The sequence below is a fragment of the Synchiropus splendidus genome, chromosome 13 (assembly GCF_027744825.2).
Source record: "Synchiropus splendidus isolate RoL2022-P1 chromosome 13, RoL_Sspl_1.0, whole genome shotgun sequence".
NCBI lineage: Eukaryota > Metazoa > Chordata > Actinopteri > Syngnathiformes > Callionymidae > Synchiropus > Synchiropus splendidus.
In genome coordinates, this window is record NC_071346.1 from 15,964,460 (window position 1) to 15,980,266 (window position 15,807).

Here is a 15,807-nt window from a genome sequence, read left to right on the forward strand (position 1 = left end):
CGCGCGATTAGTAACTTCCATTCCTTCTTTTCTCTTTCTACTTTCCATGTGATATCTGTCTACCTTGGTTTTGCTTTCTGCTCCCAACGCCTACCAATTTCATTATCAGTCCGTCGGTTCGTCGAAACCCAACCCTGACAAATCCCGCCCATCCACCCTCTCTACCAATGCCGAGGCCACCTCAGCTAAACGCCCTCCCCAGACCTCAGCATTAGAACCTAAAAAAAAAAGCCCTGTTACAAAGGCAACCACACCCACTGCTTCTAAGCGGCCACCTGCTGGCTCTGCCAAGGCTGCTAAGGTAAGTATGTCTGGGTGCTCTTCGTGTACTTTTGTCCCACTCTCCAAAATGTCTTTTACTGTCCTCGAATCTCAACCTGTGCTTGTTTGCTGAGATTGGACAATAATGAGCAAGACACTTCTTCTTACATCTTCCTCTTCATTCTCATTCTTCTACCATTACCATTCAGGGGCTGCCACTAGTCAGCCTCCTCCATCATAATCTCACTTCGTCCCTAATCCCTTCTTGTGATGCACACATGAGTAGTTGTCCACCAGCTTTAACATTCTTCGTATGACATGTCCACTGTCTCTCCTCTTGACCATCTGAGTCTGACATACCTGATTTAGACCCTTCCAATGGAAACCAGAGCATCTTCAACACTGACTCTTCTAGCTCTGCTTCTTGTCTGTGTGTGTGAGCAACTGTTTCTAAACCATGCTTTATGGCAGGCTTCACTACTGTCCCATTAAGCTTCCCTTTATAGCTGCCACTCTTTTGTCACAGGTCACTGTCCATTACTCTGGGTGATTGACCGCCCCAAATACTCACACGCATGTATCCTGTCTAACTTCAACTGACCTGCATTCCTCTTCTCTCTAATATGCACATCTCACTCTTTTTAATTGTTTTTGTGGTCTCTCCCACAGCATCCTCTCCAACTCTTCTTCCTCCTCAGAGCTCCCCTCACATCTACATTTATAATCTCCTTGCCTACCCCATCTACCATTTCTTTTCTAACTCTTCATCTTTTATCACACTCTCATCACTTCATTACACCCCCCGACTACTCTATTGTCTTGCTATTCTCTATGAGCCTCTGCCTTTGCCCTATGCCCCACACTGTCCCACGCTTCTCTCTTTACTGATGCTTTTCAGAGCCCCATCACTCCACCGCTAACTCTCTTTTTTCTATTTACCCCTGAATCTACTGGTGCTCATCATGTGCATGTGTCGCTAACCTGTTTTTGTGTAACTGTGCCACTTTTAGTTTAAGTTCAAATGAGTCCCAACTGATCAAGCATGAGCATGTCAGTTAACCATGCTAAACCAATTCTTCAAACTCTTGTTAATGCATCTGCTGCTGTGTTTTTTGTTATAAAAAAATGTCTTAGCAAAGACACCTGAGGAGGCTGAAGAAGGACAACACCGTGATGAATCTGAATTTCTAGGAAGAGTTTCACTGCGAACCAGAGTTGTCAGAACATAGTTGTGTCTTTGCTGGCCATTGCTTGAAATTGCTTCTTGTGTATGGGGTTTACTGACAGTACAATGGAAACCACTCAGACTGTGTTTATTAGGGCTGTATATTGACAGGTATCTTGCAATATGATATCGATACAATATCGCAGAATGAAGAATTGTGATACTTGAGAATATCAATATTTTCTTACACCCCTTGTGTTTATATGCTCAAGCATTGAGATTTAGCTTCACTAGCTCATCCGTTTCAATGACTTAAGATGACAAAGATAATACTGTGTATCCACTGACTCTTGATGTTATGTCAGACCTATAGGTCGGTTCACTGGTCCCTACAGTGTATAAAAGGTTCAATCAATATAAGACACATTTTAAAATGTTTTCTACCATTTTGGGTGATGCACTGCTCATGAATGTTGAGTTAACTGAAATTCATATGTAGACTCCAGAAGGTGGATCAGCTGACAAACGCCCTCCTGTGCCAAAAGTGATGCCCAACCAACAGTCGTCAGCCAATAAGAGCAGCCCCTCTTCTGCAACTGGAAACAAAGCAGCAGGTAAATAAACAATTTCAATGGTTATTTTATTTTATGGCTGCTGCCGTGGCTTGTCCGATTCTCTGCCCACTGTCTGACCCTCCTTCATATATTCTCTGCAATAAAACAGTCAGTAAAAAGGGCCTGCACTCTTGGCGGTGGCTAAAAATATCAGGTGTGAACGCTCCGAAGAATAGCTGCCGGAGTCCTGCCAGTTGTATATAACTTCCATATGCTCTGTTTCTTGCACCTTATATAATACATGAGTATTTATATCTGCACTTCACAAGCAACGTCTCATCTCTTCCAGTTAAAAGTGATGACTCACACAAGTCACAATAGTTTTTTTTTTCACCTGAATTATTATTCATATGAGCTGATATTGTAAAGGTGTTTTTTTTTTCATTTCTTCTAGCAAATAAGAATGAAAAGAACAGCAACAACAAGACAAGTGAGGCCAAGAAACCAAAAGCTACAGGTGAGGTACAAAGACATGGTCATGGACTCCACTTTTGTTCCAAAGCTTTAAGTGTGTCTGTTAACCTTTGCCTGAACCTCAAAAGACGTTTGCTCAGGGCACAGCTTGGTCCTAGGTTGCCACATGTTTACGCACGTAAGACTTACTGTGGTTACATGCATCTCTCTTCCTTCTTCTTCTTCAGTTTTCCTGTATTCCACATAGTAAACTAGTAAATGATTCACGATTAAAATTACATTTTTTTTTTTTAGTTTTGCATTACGATGCCTAAAAAAATGATACTGGGTTGCTAACAATTGTTTTGGTTCCAGACAACATATTTTCACATTGGGATTATGTGCTGCGAAAGGCGACCTTTGTTCCCTTTCTTCACTCAGAGGCAGCAGGAGGATACGTATATAGTCTATACGTCCATGTCATCTCTGTACCCGTAGTAAACACATAAAAGCAAAGGCAGTTTATTACATTATTCAGTATTATTATGTATTATTTTATGCCATCCATCCACTTGCTCTCTTTATCCCCGGGAATCACATGCAGCTGTGTTGGCTGACACACTCCTTCACACTTCTTCTGGATCCTGAAGCTGTCATTGTATCAGGGCTGGTCTCACTACATTGAGGTTCTGAGGCCAGGTCTGCGGTATATTGTGGAGCAGACTGGTTGAAAACCATTATTTCCAATGGTGAAAATTGCTTTGGTTTATAAGCGTTTTGGTTTGAGAGTCCCTCCAGACCAAATCGTCTTCATAAAGTAAGCTACCATGTTATAAATTCTTCACGTACTTTTGACTGGCGGCCTGGGTTTAATATTTGCGTTCAAAAATATGGGGTATTGAAAGTACACTTTTCAATCTTGTGTCTCCCACAGCTCGTCCTCGCACTGCCCCCACCACTACTCCTGCAACCCCTGCTGCGACTACCAACGGTGAAGCAGGAAACACTCATCGCCGTCGCATTATAACCAAACCTCCTGTTCCGAAACTGTCTACCCTTGAGAAGAAACCACCGGTGCCGCGAGCTCCTCGGACCCCGAGGCCCATTAATGCCCCAACACCAGACCTGAAGAATGTTCGGTCCAAGATCGGATCCATTGACAACATTAAGTACCAGCCTGGTGGGGGAAAGGTAAGCGTCAGCTGTTTTATTACTGATTAAATAAAGAGATTTGTGTAGCTCAAATCCAGTCACAGAAACATTTTTACTGCCGTCATTTTCTGACTTCAAGCTGCTATTTTTTCACGCCCTATGAATCCTGCATCTTAAATAAGGCTGCTGCTGGTAGATAGATTTTTGTGGTCAACATCATGTCATGATATTAAGCCTCATCACATCAGACCAATGAAATTACAGGTGTTTTATTCACATTAAAGTGTAGTTTTCGCTTGAGGCAAGCACTTTTCACCACTGCTTGCGGTAGCTCCACCTCCACGTTGAGGCTTTTTTGTCAATGTTATGAAGTAGAACCATGACAGAATAAATAATAGTTGGAATATCGAGGGGAAAAAGGTATGGGTTTAACAGAAAAATATAATGTGTGGATTGATTTTTGTAAGAGATATTTCTAATTCAAGGAGTAATATTGGAAATGAATATGAGATATGACAAGAATGTCATACCGATGTTTTGACATTGTGCCCTGCTAAAATGACAAACTGCCTGATCATTAGTTGGTGGAGGTCATATTTCTCTGCTTGGTTTTACTGCTTGGTTCTTATCTGTAATGCAACTCTCCCATCAAGTCTGCATGGTGGTAATCTGCTCAGTCGGGTTACGTTTACTCAAAATATTGTTGTATACTGGTTTAACTGGAACATGGTGATCTGCTTTTTTAATTGTTTTTTTTTTCATATTTTACAGCATGGACGCCAGAGATTGAGTATGACTGTTAGAGATAATGGCTATTGTTTTTCCCTAAAAAAAATGCAACATAATTTTCAGTGTGCGTGACAAGCTGTCTTCATATACAAACCTCCTGTGATGATGGAGCGCCACTTAGCTGTTTTCAATGATGTTGGGGGAGTCTGTCACCAGTTCCTTGTGTCTGCAATGTACCATCAAGCCAAAAAACACTTTATTTGATCTGTCAAACCGCGCAATAATTCATGCAGTAAACAGTCACCACCTCGTCAACACGCCCCCATCTATTGCGATGAATGGGTTTTCCCATGGACTTTTTAACCCCCTGTGTTGTGGCGTGTGGTTGGCAGGAGGTTATATTTACCAGGGGGTGGTTGTCTCCCCAGGTCTCTTCTACCCAGAACAACAAGACATCAGACCCCTCCAACCCCGCCGCCAAGGCCAAAGTGAGTCTCAGCCATCACATTCTTACCCTGAACTCGCCAGTGTACCATCTTTGTGTTTAAAGGCACGAGGTCACACCTACTGTCAAATAAAGTGGAATTTGGGACTTATAATAGTAAAACAAACTCGAATAATAAGTCCCACACCCATCCTAGAAAGATCAATATTGTCATGTATATTGATCTTCTGGATTCAGCTGGCAACTTAACTACACATTAAAGCGAACGGCAAGTTAGAGCCACCCACCCAGCGATAGTAACCTTAGACATACGCAAGGAGAAAAGTCAAGACAGCTCTGGTTTCATCATTTCAGTCTGAGGCTCAGGCCCATGCGACATGTTGATAATGTATAGCACCATTCTCTTAAACAAATTCACTCACTCTTGAAAAGCCTTAACAGTGAGGATATGTCTCTCATGTATTTCTTCCTAATGAAGACATGAGGAAACCTCTTATTAGAAGGCGTCTTATTACTGCTGCCAGATAATGTGAGTGTAATATCACATCGAACAACACACTGAAGAAATAACTACTCACAGATACATGGATAAATATTGGAATTGATGTGTGACAGAAGTACATTTCAGTAAATACTGTATATGCAGCATTAAGTGAAAGGTCGACACAATTATAGAATTAATGTGGATGTTTTGGTGACAGGATGAAACAGAGAGAGAGAGAGATGCGGCCCAGGAAAGATGAAACACTGCTTTCCATTTCCATCTACTGTGTCTTCCTGTCTATAAAATCAGATATGAAAAGCAAATCTAGATCTACCTGTCGGATGTACAGCGGATGTTCATCATGAAGCTCATTCAGAAGACGGAGGGTTTGCAGCTTTGTCAAAGCAAATGGTGGCTACTTTGAGTCATCTAATATTTGAAAGAGTTAATTTACTTTTCCCTTTGCTATATAATTCCGTATATCCTACTGCATATAGAGTAGTTGTCTTATCAGGGGCCGCACCTGCAAGGAACCCTGCAGTGCAAGTGGTGACCAGCAGCAACTCAACAATGAGAATAAGATTTAACAATTTATGAATTCAAATGAACAGAGAGATGGAAGAACCGAGTACCAACCCTGGAGCTAACACAAACAGAACCGAGTAATAAATCTCGGAACAGAGAGCAAACAAGAATCAGAATACACAAGTGTCATGCACTCAATCGCGGTGAAATACAAAGTCCAGTAAAATACGAAAGAACGTAACGTGGTGGTCAAAACTCAGGCACGTGGCAAAGGGAGGAAATAAGTACAAAGGAAAATGAGCTTGTGGTGGAAACGTGCACGGCTGAGAAAACAGCGAAAGCAAAGGGAGAGAAAACAGAAAGCACATGGCAGAACAAAACTGACTCACAGATAAATTTAACCATGAAATCTCAAGGATCAGGAAGCAAACACAAAAGGAAAAAGGACAGAGAACAGTCAAGAAAGAGCCAAGTTACCCGCATGGAAGCAATCAGTCTCAGGTGTGTGCCATTTGCTGAGTCAGCTCAGGTGGACATGGAGGAAACGAACAGACAAAATAAAAGTCATGACATTCTTCAGTATGTATCTACAATGTGCAAAGTACTAATGAAAAAACACTGAAAGAGAAGTTCTGTCCAAACATTTGACTGATAGCGAATAGTCCTCTACATCATGATCAATATATGCGACATTTATCCAATCTGATCAGATTCCTTTTTTTTTTGGCCTATGAGCTATCGACTTAGAAGTTCTGTTCTCGGATCTCAGGCAGTAATACAGAGACCCGATCCAGAAGGACGTCCAACTCACTCTACTGAGAAATCTGTCCCTGTGACCTTTGACACATTAACGCCCTTGCAGGCCACATAAAATGATGTAGAGAGCAGATCTAGTGTTTGACACGTGTTCCGATGCTTCAGTCACAGTCCTTACTGGATGTCAGTTCACGATACTACCATCACTCCCAAACATGCGTCGACAAATTACTTCAGATGCACCTACTAAATACGGTTTGATCAGAAACATATTTCTAAGCTGCTCATTAACAGCGATTTTTTAAATCATTCTTTATTATTATTATTTAGCAGCCAAACAACCTGGAATTGCTATTTAAACACACAACAAGATCAAACAGCCGTGCAAGTAATGTCATCAGTCTGCAGCCAATTTACAGGATCTGTCAGTGTTATTTAAGCCAGTGGGGAGACGAGACATTTGGCTGTTTGCAGAAGGCTACTCTTTTAGTGTGTGCAGCAGGAGGTACTTATTAAGTCTGTGTGCGTGTGTTAGCTAAATGCTCTGTGAGTCATCGTTTGCTGGTGCCACCTGCGTCATCTTGCCATTTTCATCTAGCGGACAGAGATGAAGAGAACTGAGATCTCACGTGTGCAGCGGCTCTGATTGAATAGAAAAATCAAAGCCCAGTTTCATTCAAAGAAGCAAGGAAACACAATGTGTGAGCTTTGATGGACCATTAGAAGACTGAACGCAGATCATACCTGCAGAGGGGGCTTTCTGGTCCAATCCAGACCGTTTGCATGGCTTCGATTGTTGCCATTTTTAGCATTGTTTTTATAACAATTGCCCTCATGCTTGAAATTCATTTGTCTCTAGAATTGGTGTAAACATGTTCAGACTATAATACATGTGAATATGGTTGTTATTCTTTAGCATGCACCCAATGTCAAGCTAAGATGAACTTCAGCTAGTCACATATATATATATATATATATATATATATATATATATATATATATATATATATACTCATTCTGCTGAAGGAAATGACTGGAGAAAATTCACTCTTTGGTCACTGTTAGACGTCCTGTCTGAAAGCTGTGATTGAAAGCAACTCAGTACTTACCTACATACATGAATTTCATGGTTATCAATGTCATAAACTGTACAAGTGACTTCTAACCAGTGGGTGGGGCTTATCTGTACCTGATGAGTGATGAATGAAGAGTAGAACGTCATGTCTGCAGAAGATAGAGATGATCATATTCTGAATTATTTAGATTTATGGTCTGTCTCTGATGGTTCTGGGAGAACTGAATATAAAGATCTACCATCTGTGGTTGTATGAATCACAATACCTGTTTAAGCAGGAATTACAGATCACAAAGCCCACCATTACTTTGGTGGTTACTAAATATGATTCAATTCAGAGAAATGCAAAATACAAAAAAACCCGAAAAAGATTAATACTTTTTCCTCCTCTTTTATTCATTTTTTAAATGTATGTTGGTTCCACTGCTTTGCTGGGTAACTCCATCCTTTTTGTCCTCATTTTGAAGTATAAAATATTGTCATGAATCATTTTACTGTCAACTTCTAAAACAATTCCATATCAGGACAAAAACATGTACAGTAAAACGTGTTCCAGGGTTATTGTTTGGTGAGCTTGTTGAAATCTTGCGTTATCTTTTGTTTAACTGTGTCTCTGCTCACTCAGGTGAGCACACGTTGACACAAACCCCCAGTGCAATTCCGTGTTGCATGTGCTCCATCTCACCTTGCAGTCTTGTGTGCTTGTCTGGACTTTTTGTTCTTTATGGAAGTGCTCTGTGATTAAGCCTGTATCCTTGTCTTTTGCAATGTTAGCAGCCATTTAAGCTTTTTTTGTCCATGAAGTACACAAAGAATATGCGACATGTTTATCATTTCAGATTTTTGTTATTCCCTAGCGCAGACAAGAGCAGGTGAGGTGACTTAGTTTGATCTTAATCACAGAAGATCTTCCATACTAACCGTCTTAAGTTCGTGTTTCCTGTTAACTGAAGCTGCAAGCTTATCTGCTCGTCTCTGCTCCTCTCCTGTTTTTTTCTTTCTTTTATTCTTGCTTTCTTTTCCCTTCTCTATCCGCCCTCTATCTGTTTCTTGCCTGTCTGTGTCTCCCTGTGTGTCTGTAGGTTCAGATAGTGCACAAAAAGCTGGACTTCAGCCACATCACGTCTCGCTGTGGCTCCAAGGACAATATCAAACATGTCCCTGGAGGTGGCAAAGTAAGTACTGCAGACCGGTGTAGTCTGGATCCATAGTCAGGGTGTCTGCAGCCACTTGTCCATTACAGACTTTATGGGAACAAACATTGAAGGCATTGTGTATCATTCGATTGATACATCAAGTAGCAACATTCATGAGTTCATTGTCATATCTTCATGGTTGACTTTAACTCTGTCAATCACAGTGTCCATCTGTGAATTTCATGCATGGCGATGATCTAAATAGCTCCAATAAATGCACAACTGTGACGCGCTTATACATATATATTTAATAATTGCATTTTTCCATAACTATGGGTTCTTTTGTCAACTTTCATTTCTTTTATATTTTATTTTGAATAAGTAATAAATAAAGGTTTGAATTAAAACTGATGATTTATGAGATGCCTCCACTCCTGCGGACGCTCATCAAATCCAAAATATACTCTGGACAAAAATCTGCGTCATACTCTGTGACATGAGAGCAAAATCTGTCCCGATGAAAAACTGCTACTGGGCCACTATCTAAGCTGGAGCATATGAGCCCAGCTGTAAACTGCGTTTGCCATGACCTATTCTAGTTCCACACACCTGATAGAAGTCACCTAATAATTTCTCTGTTCCTACTCACTTATTTGCGCAGTATGTGTCGTGGATGATGCACATCCTTGCATGATCTGTGGTGCAACACGTTTAATGGAAGATCAATTTTTGTCTGTCAGTTACAAACTAACACTGAAATTAAATTTTGTGGAAGAGACACTTCAGTTTTGGTTTGTCAACACAAAGTCACTGAATTATGGAGATGATTTTAGACTGGAACCCTTGTTTTCTCAACCAAAAGTTAAAGCTCTGTCAAGCTCTGGTGTCAATCATGCTCCGTTGCTCTCACGATATGTGACAACATCCTCCAGTTGTAGCCAGTTGCATTTATTAAGCTTCAGTGAAGCGACAGCTAATAATGTAACAAAACAAGAAAAGACATCCGCTGACAAAAACAGAGATTGAAAGGGGTATAAAGAGCTTTTGGAGGCGCTGGTGTTGCTCCAGAGCACCACGGCATTTTCTCACTTGCTGTACAATATTGTGTATATGTGTTTTCAGGTGCAGATCCTGAACAAAAAGGTTGACGTGAGCAAGGTGACGTCCAAATGTGGCTCCAAGGACAACATCAAACACAAGCCTGGTTGGTCCTCGTGATGCTCTGGGTGTTGGTCACTTGTCTGCTTCCAAATCTCACATCATTAATCTTAATATAGGCGGAGGCGATGTTAAGATTGAGTCTCATAAATTGAACATCAAGGCTAAATCCAAGATTGGCTCGCTAGACAATTTGGGCGCTGGCAATGGACAAACCAATGGACACAAGGTAAAATAGCTCAGCTCACAGTCTCATTGTGCGTTTACAAGCCATGACCACTAGATGGCACAAGATTACACTATACTTTTTGCATTGCAGGATGAGAAGGCAGAGAACAAAGCATCGTCACCCCAAAGTAACACTCTGATCACAGCATCTGGAGGGGTCGCAAAGGAGAATGGCGTGAAGGAAACATGCCCAGCTCCCTTTGGAGGAGATGTAATGAGGGAGCCCCTGAGTGTAGACAGGCGAAGTAGGTTTTCCTTTTCCATTCAAGTCAAATGACAATGTGTTTATTTTTCCTCAAGGCATTCAAAGAACAATTGACCGTCTGTTTTAAAAAGCATGATATCTACTGTTTAGTGTTATCAATGTGCCCACACATCATACCTAGATCAGCCAAATGGGGTGAGCTCTTGCCACTAAACTCCCAGTGTCATTGGTTTACCTGCATTCCGCATGAAAGCTGATGGCTACACTTTAGATTTAGGGACATATATTATCATAAAAATACATTACCTATTCATACAGTATGTGTAATAGCAGTATATTAGCCAGTAATTCATCATTTGTAAGTGCCTGGTAAAGCTCTGGATCGCCAATTTTAAGTGTAACCAATAGAGTATATTAATTTGCTTGCTTTTGCATCTATTATAATGTTTTCCATTTAGTTAGGTGGAACAGTGCAGCTACGCTTGGAAGACATTCATAACCTTCTTTGTTTCTTGATCAACATTTCCTGAAAATGTCCTTTAAATCACATTACATCCTCTTGCATCTTCAAGTTCAAACGTTAGCATAGATAAAAGACAGAGAAACAGAGAAGAATGATGGAGAAGAAAATAAAATAATTAAAAAAGGAAACATGCTCCTTTCAACTCTTCTATCTTGCAGATTGAACGTCTGTGACGTAAAGAGTCTGGCGGGGCACGCACAGCACTTGCTGATCTCCTGATCGACCAACAAAAACTACCAACCTTGGTGTTCACTCTCCTCCGTTCCGCCCTACATCACGCCCACCACTGCGCCAACCATTCACTCATCTGTGTCTCGCTGTGATCTGCTTCCCGCCAGCGTTCCTACTACCACCGCGTGACAAAGAAAAGCATCCGACGGTGTTCCTCTTGCAAGTGTTTTTATTTTTGACATGTTCAGTCCCACTAAAACACTTCAAAGGCAATAATCCCATCACTGTAGAAGACACTTTATGTAAATCACTGAGTTTTCAAATGCACAAACCTGAGTGGAAAACTACTGAATTCTAAGTCACTTAAAATGAAATAACAGGGCCATGCTGATGAAAGACTGTTCCATCCTTCATACACTGACCACAGTAGGAGCAATATGTTTTACTCACATGGCATAGCTCACAATACATATTGTCACACACTGGTTTATTTGCCCATAATCTCTGTAGCGGCACTGTAATTGACTGATAACCCTCAAGAACTGAGCTGGCGGCTTTAAACAGCAACATACAGGTCAGTCGAGGTGAATAAGCTGTGAGTGAACCTATAATACCTTTGACAAAAGGTATTTAAGATCGAAGTACTTGATTAGGAGGTGTACACTTTAACGCCATTGAGTTGAAACACATTGTTTTGCACTTTTCTCACTATGTCATGAAGATGAATACATGTTTAGGTTTGCAGAGTATTAGCATAGGTCTGGGGTGTAGGTTTCGCACAAAGATTCTGTCTTTTCTTTTCTGTAGTTGGCCAGAAACTGTCATCATCAGTCTTTCTATCAACTCGATCTTCAGTCGCAGTATGTTACGCAGCTGGATATATTTTCAGAACCCACATTTCTCCTCATGTGTCACTTCGCAGTGCCACTTCAAACCATCCTGCTGCTGTATTTTCTGTGGAAACTTGCCTCTAGTCTAGTGAATGAAGCACACACGAGACATATGACACACATAATCACACGGATATCTGCACCCTAAAGTATTTTGCTGTGAATTAGAGCAACTGTGTGTAGACAGGAAATAACTTTGTAACTCTGTGGTCAGTGTGATATAAATGCAAATGCCTAGTTGAGGTTCATTCACTTATAACATTTGTCTATTTGCCCTTTGTGCTTGGGTGAGTCTTTTGCAGACAATGATGGACAGAGAGGGACCAAAGACAGGGACACGGTGGTAGAAAACTAATGTTGCATTCATGGCACGTCTGAAACGGAACTCAGGGCTGTCAAGGCGAGTTTAGCGACGACATAGGCATTGTAGTTAGATGAGCATTGAATATTTTTAGAGTTAGATTGTTGATACATTTCAGCTAGTAATCGATGGACGCCATGAATGCAGCAATATTTTTACAGACAAAGGGAAGAATCATCATTCACTTTTCTGAACAATTGAAATAGGGAAGTCGTTTTTATATGGAGAAATGTTTTCCTTTGTTGTGCTAGAATGTTGTAGGGTAGCCAGTTTCTTTTGTAGCCTTTCTGATCTATTCTTATAGCTTAGCATAACAAAGGCGTTTCATTGCAAAACACTGTGATGTGATTTTGATTTACAGGCCCAAACCGTAGTCGCATGTATAAGGGAGTGAAACCGGAGACCCTTCCATTACCTGCTGTGATTCTATGCATCAACAAGATGTGCTCCGTGGCATGTTGCCTGAGAGTTGTCAGATGTGTGAAGTGTTGCTGCTTTATATATCTTAGAGAGGGCGCTATTTAGCCTCCTGAACACTGATAGTCTGGCGCCAAAAGGCTCTAAATTAATGGCAAATCGTTCACTACAAGCTTTATTGGCACTTTGTGTATGGAACACGTGTGTGGTAGTTTCCCTTAAACAGTCTTGTGCACTTTCAACACAGCTTGTTCATCTATCGAGGCACTACAGTGAAATAAAGTTCCGTTACTGTATGTTTGTCAGCTGTGTAACGTGTGCTTTTAGGAGTAAAACAATCGGTGGTGGTGAGTTCAATCGACAAAGAGCGAAGTCAACAAATCAACGACAACAAAAAAAGTCCCATTATAGAATAGAGATGGTTTTCTATGAGTTGCCTACATGATGTGTAGAAAAAAATGTGAATATTATTGGGGAATTTAAAGCACTTTGATAGGTGTGGCTTGTGATACATGTACATAGAAAACAAGTGGTAGTTTTAAGTTGTCGAAGGTTGAGTGTGTGTCACCTCAAACTGGTGAGTGAGATGGTGAAAAAAAATACACAATCGTTAAGGTCAACCTTGTGTATGACATTTTTGGTTGTTGGTGTTGTGCTACTGATGGTACCACTAAAAAAGATGTACTACGCAGGAACATGATGCTGACAAGGGTCAACTTGGAAGTTGATGAGAATATGACATCCATCTGACTGGTGCACCATCGAACACCTTCAAGCAGCACACGGGACAGCCCTTTCACTAGTACCTCGCACTCATATGTATGTATATATATTGTGTTTTTATCTGTCAAATAAAAAAACAGGGTGTTCTGGATGAACTTTTACTATCAATAAATTGCTACTTATGGCAATATTAATATTCTAAAATACAAAATTGAAGTGGAAACTTTGTCATTCTGAGAGTGTTAAGAATGTTCAAAATGTGTTTGAGGTTTGTCTTTACTTTTCTCTGGCTCATTGATCACAAAAAAAGTTCATATAGAACTGAAGGTGTGTGTATCAGTTACACATATGAAGCAAGAAGTTCATATATATGTACCATTGGAACACCATTTATTTGTTTCCGGTTTAAATGTAAGGCACCTACACAGGATACACACCAGCCCGTCTTTCCCTGCCTCCACAGAGTGTCTCTGATGTAGAATGCTCTAGGGACCGCTCCTGTTGACACACTGACATATCTGCACACAAGAATACACAAATTTATCTTGTCACAACAAACTATCCTTGCTTTGTAAAATGGGATGAGAGAAAGTAAAAAAAACAACATAAATATATGCAATAATGTAATGTGTAATACAGCTTCACTTGGTAGATATATAACCACTGAAGTACTCCTGTTAGTACTGAAGTCTTTTCACAAGAAACAGAGTTCAGATCGTGTCACGGCACTGTTTGACTCAATGATTATTCTTAATAAGGCATTGTTGTATGCTTTTTGGTTAGACGATTAATAAAACTCATTATTAACTGGCATATGAAGAACAATAATGAACCTCTCACTGCAATGGAGAAGGTTGTATTGTGTAGCGATGGGCACAACACCACGTCAGGAGCATGCAGCGGAAGAGCAACTGGTTGTGGGAAAGACATCTGTCCTTGTAGATAGAGCTCATTTCCTGCTTGAGGTCTGAATATATCGAATGAAAGAGATGTTCATTGTGACTATTTGTTAACCAGTGATGTGAATATTAATCATGAAATAAAAAACAACAAAAACATTGAGGATCTGGATGTTTGTCGTTCTTCTGTGTGATCACTTTGGAAACTTAAGAAATGTTTTGTGTTAATTTATGTACGTGTTCAATACATTATATTCAAATATCTAATGGTTCTTTAAAAAGCCGTTGCATCATAGAAGCTTTCTGGCCAGTTTGATATATATTATTTATAGAAGTATGTTGTCTCACGGCTGCTTTCCTCGGTGGCTATACAGCACACCTTTGCTGCCTATTGAACTTTGTTAGGCATTGTGTTATTTTTTTTCTCACTGTGACGTCACCATGTCGAGCCCAAAAGACGTCTAAGTGGGAGGGGCTTATGCACGTGAGCAGCCCTAGTGTCAGACATGACTATTAGCGATTAGCATCATTTGAAGCTAAAACGCGTTGAAAATGAAAATTTCACGGTGAAACATTGACAATGGAGAATTTTAAAGAATACAACCACGTGTGGTAGGTTGTATTTTGGTATAACCACTGATTATTTTCTATTTTTCAGCTATGACGTCAAGTAAGCCTTCCGCCTCTGTATTTTAAATATCTCACTATCTACATGTATATCAAATAGCAAGCCCAAAAACAGTCCCCACTCCTTTGTGACTCGTTGTATATTAAGGACCATCGTTTTACATCACCCATGTTGGTTTGTTAGCTAACTGTGGTGTAGGTTTGTTAAATTAAGATATGCACTACATGAACCGGATGGAAACTTGCTTGTAGTTTAACTATATAACTCGTTCAATAATTACCTGGTCTGTTGAGACATAAAGCCTAAAGAATGTTGTATATTAAATCAAAAATATATATGGTATATATCCTACTAATTTAATTCAATGCTGTGTGTTTGATTTTCTTCATATATTTGCTTCAAATGTCTCAAGATATTGACTGTCATGCTCAAGATAGATAGGTTTATGAAGTCAATTGAATTGATCCGGCGTCTGTCTTAACTGTTCCCTTTAGCAGACCCATACTGTAACCACTTAAAAAGAAAGGTTGATGAGTGGACGACTACTCTATCTACATAATCTCTCACATGCTTCACATCTCATCTTGACATGAGACGGAGGACACAATGTACGAAGGTAACCAATGACACACTGATGGTAAGGATGGCAAGTCATTGATGTGTGTGTGCGTGTGTGTGCGTGTGTGTGTGTGTGTGTGTGTTACTGTATAAAAATGCACATGTTGTCAAAAGTATTCATTATTTGTGGGTTACAACCGTAATTGAGACAGCCTTCACTTAACTGTCAACTTCATTGTCATTAAAAGGAAGTGTTAAAACTCCAATTTCCTGCTGCTCCATGTTGCTTGTAGCCCTGACTTCTGACATTA

The 15,807-nt window shown here is 40.3% G+C and overlaps 1 protein-coding gene and 1 long non-coding RNA gene across 19 annotated transcripts in view; both read left to right on the forward strand.

Annotated features, from left to right (window-relative positions):
• LOC128769139 (microtubule-associated protein 4-like) overlaps positions 1 to 14,489 on the forward strand; it is a 50,425-nt gene extending 35,936 nt beyond the window's left edge. For 3 of the 6 annotated variants that reach the window (XM_053882488.1, XM_053882489.1, XM_053882487.1), the window contains 10 exons: positions 110 to 301; positions 1,926 to 2,040; positions 2,435 to 2,497; positions 3,368 to 3,624; positions 4,743 to 4,802; positions 8,682 to 8,774; positions 9,858 to 9,939; positions 10,013 to 10,122; positions 10,213 to 10,366; positions 11,008 to 14,487. In XM_053882488.1, the coding sequence (XP_053738463.1) occupies positions 110 to 301; positions 1,926 to 2,040; positions 2,435 to 2,497; positions 3,368 to 3,624; positions 4,743 to 4,802; positions 8,682 to 8,774; positions 9,858 to 9,939; positions 10,013 to 10,122; positions 10,213 to 10,366; positions 11,008 to 11,012 (1,131 nt within the window). In that variant the 3' untranslated portion in view covers positions 11,013 to 14,487. Of the gene's footprint in view, positions 1 to 109; positions 302 to 1,925; positions 2,041 to 2,434; positions 2,498 to 3,367; positions 3,625 to 4,742; positions 4,803 to 8,681; positions 8,775 to 9,857; positions 9,940 to 10,012; positions 10,123 to 10,212; positions 10,367 to 11,007 lie in introns of all 6 variants that reach the window. The other 3 variants (XM_053882483.1, XM_053882484.1, XM_053882486.1) reach the window with 3 other exon arrangements.
• A 261-nt stretch (positions 14,490 to 14,750) lies between these two features.
• LOC128769140 (uncharacterized) overlaps positions 14,751 to 15,807 on the forward strand; it is a 57,694-nt gene continuing 56,637 nt past the window's right edge. For 11 of the 13 annotated variants that reach the window (XR_008416355.1, XR_008416346.1, XR_008416353.1 and 8 more), the window contains exons 1-2: positions 14,751 to 14,922; positions 15,433 to 15,575. This is a non-coding gene — a long non-coding RNA (uncharacterized LOC128769140). The remainder of the gene's footprint in view (positions 14,923 to 15,432; positions 15,576 to 15,807) is intronic. The other 2 variants (XR_008416348.1, XR_008416351.1) reach the window with 1 other exon arrangement.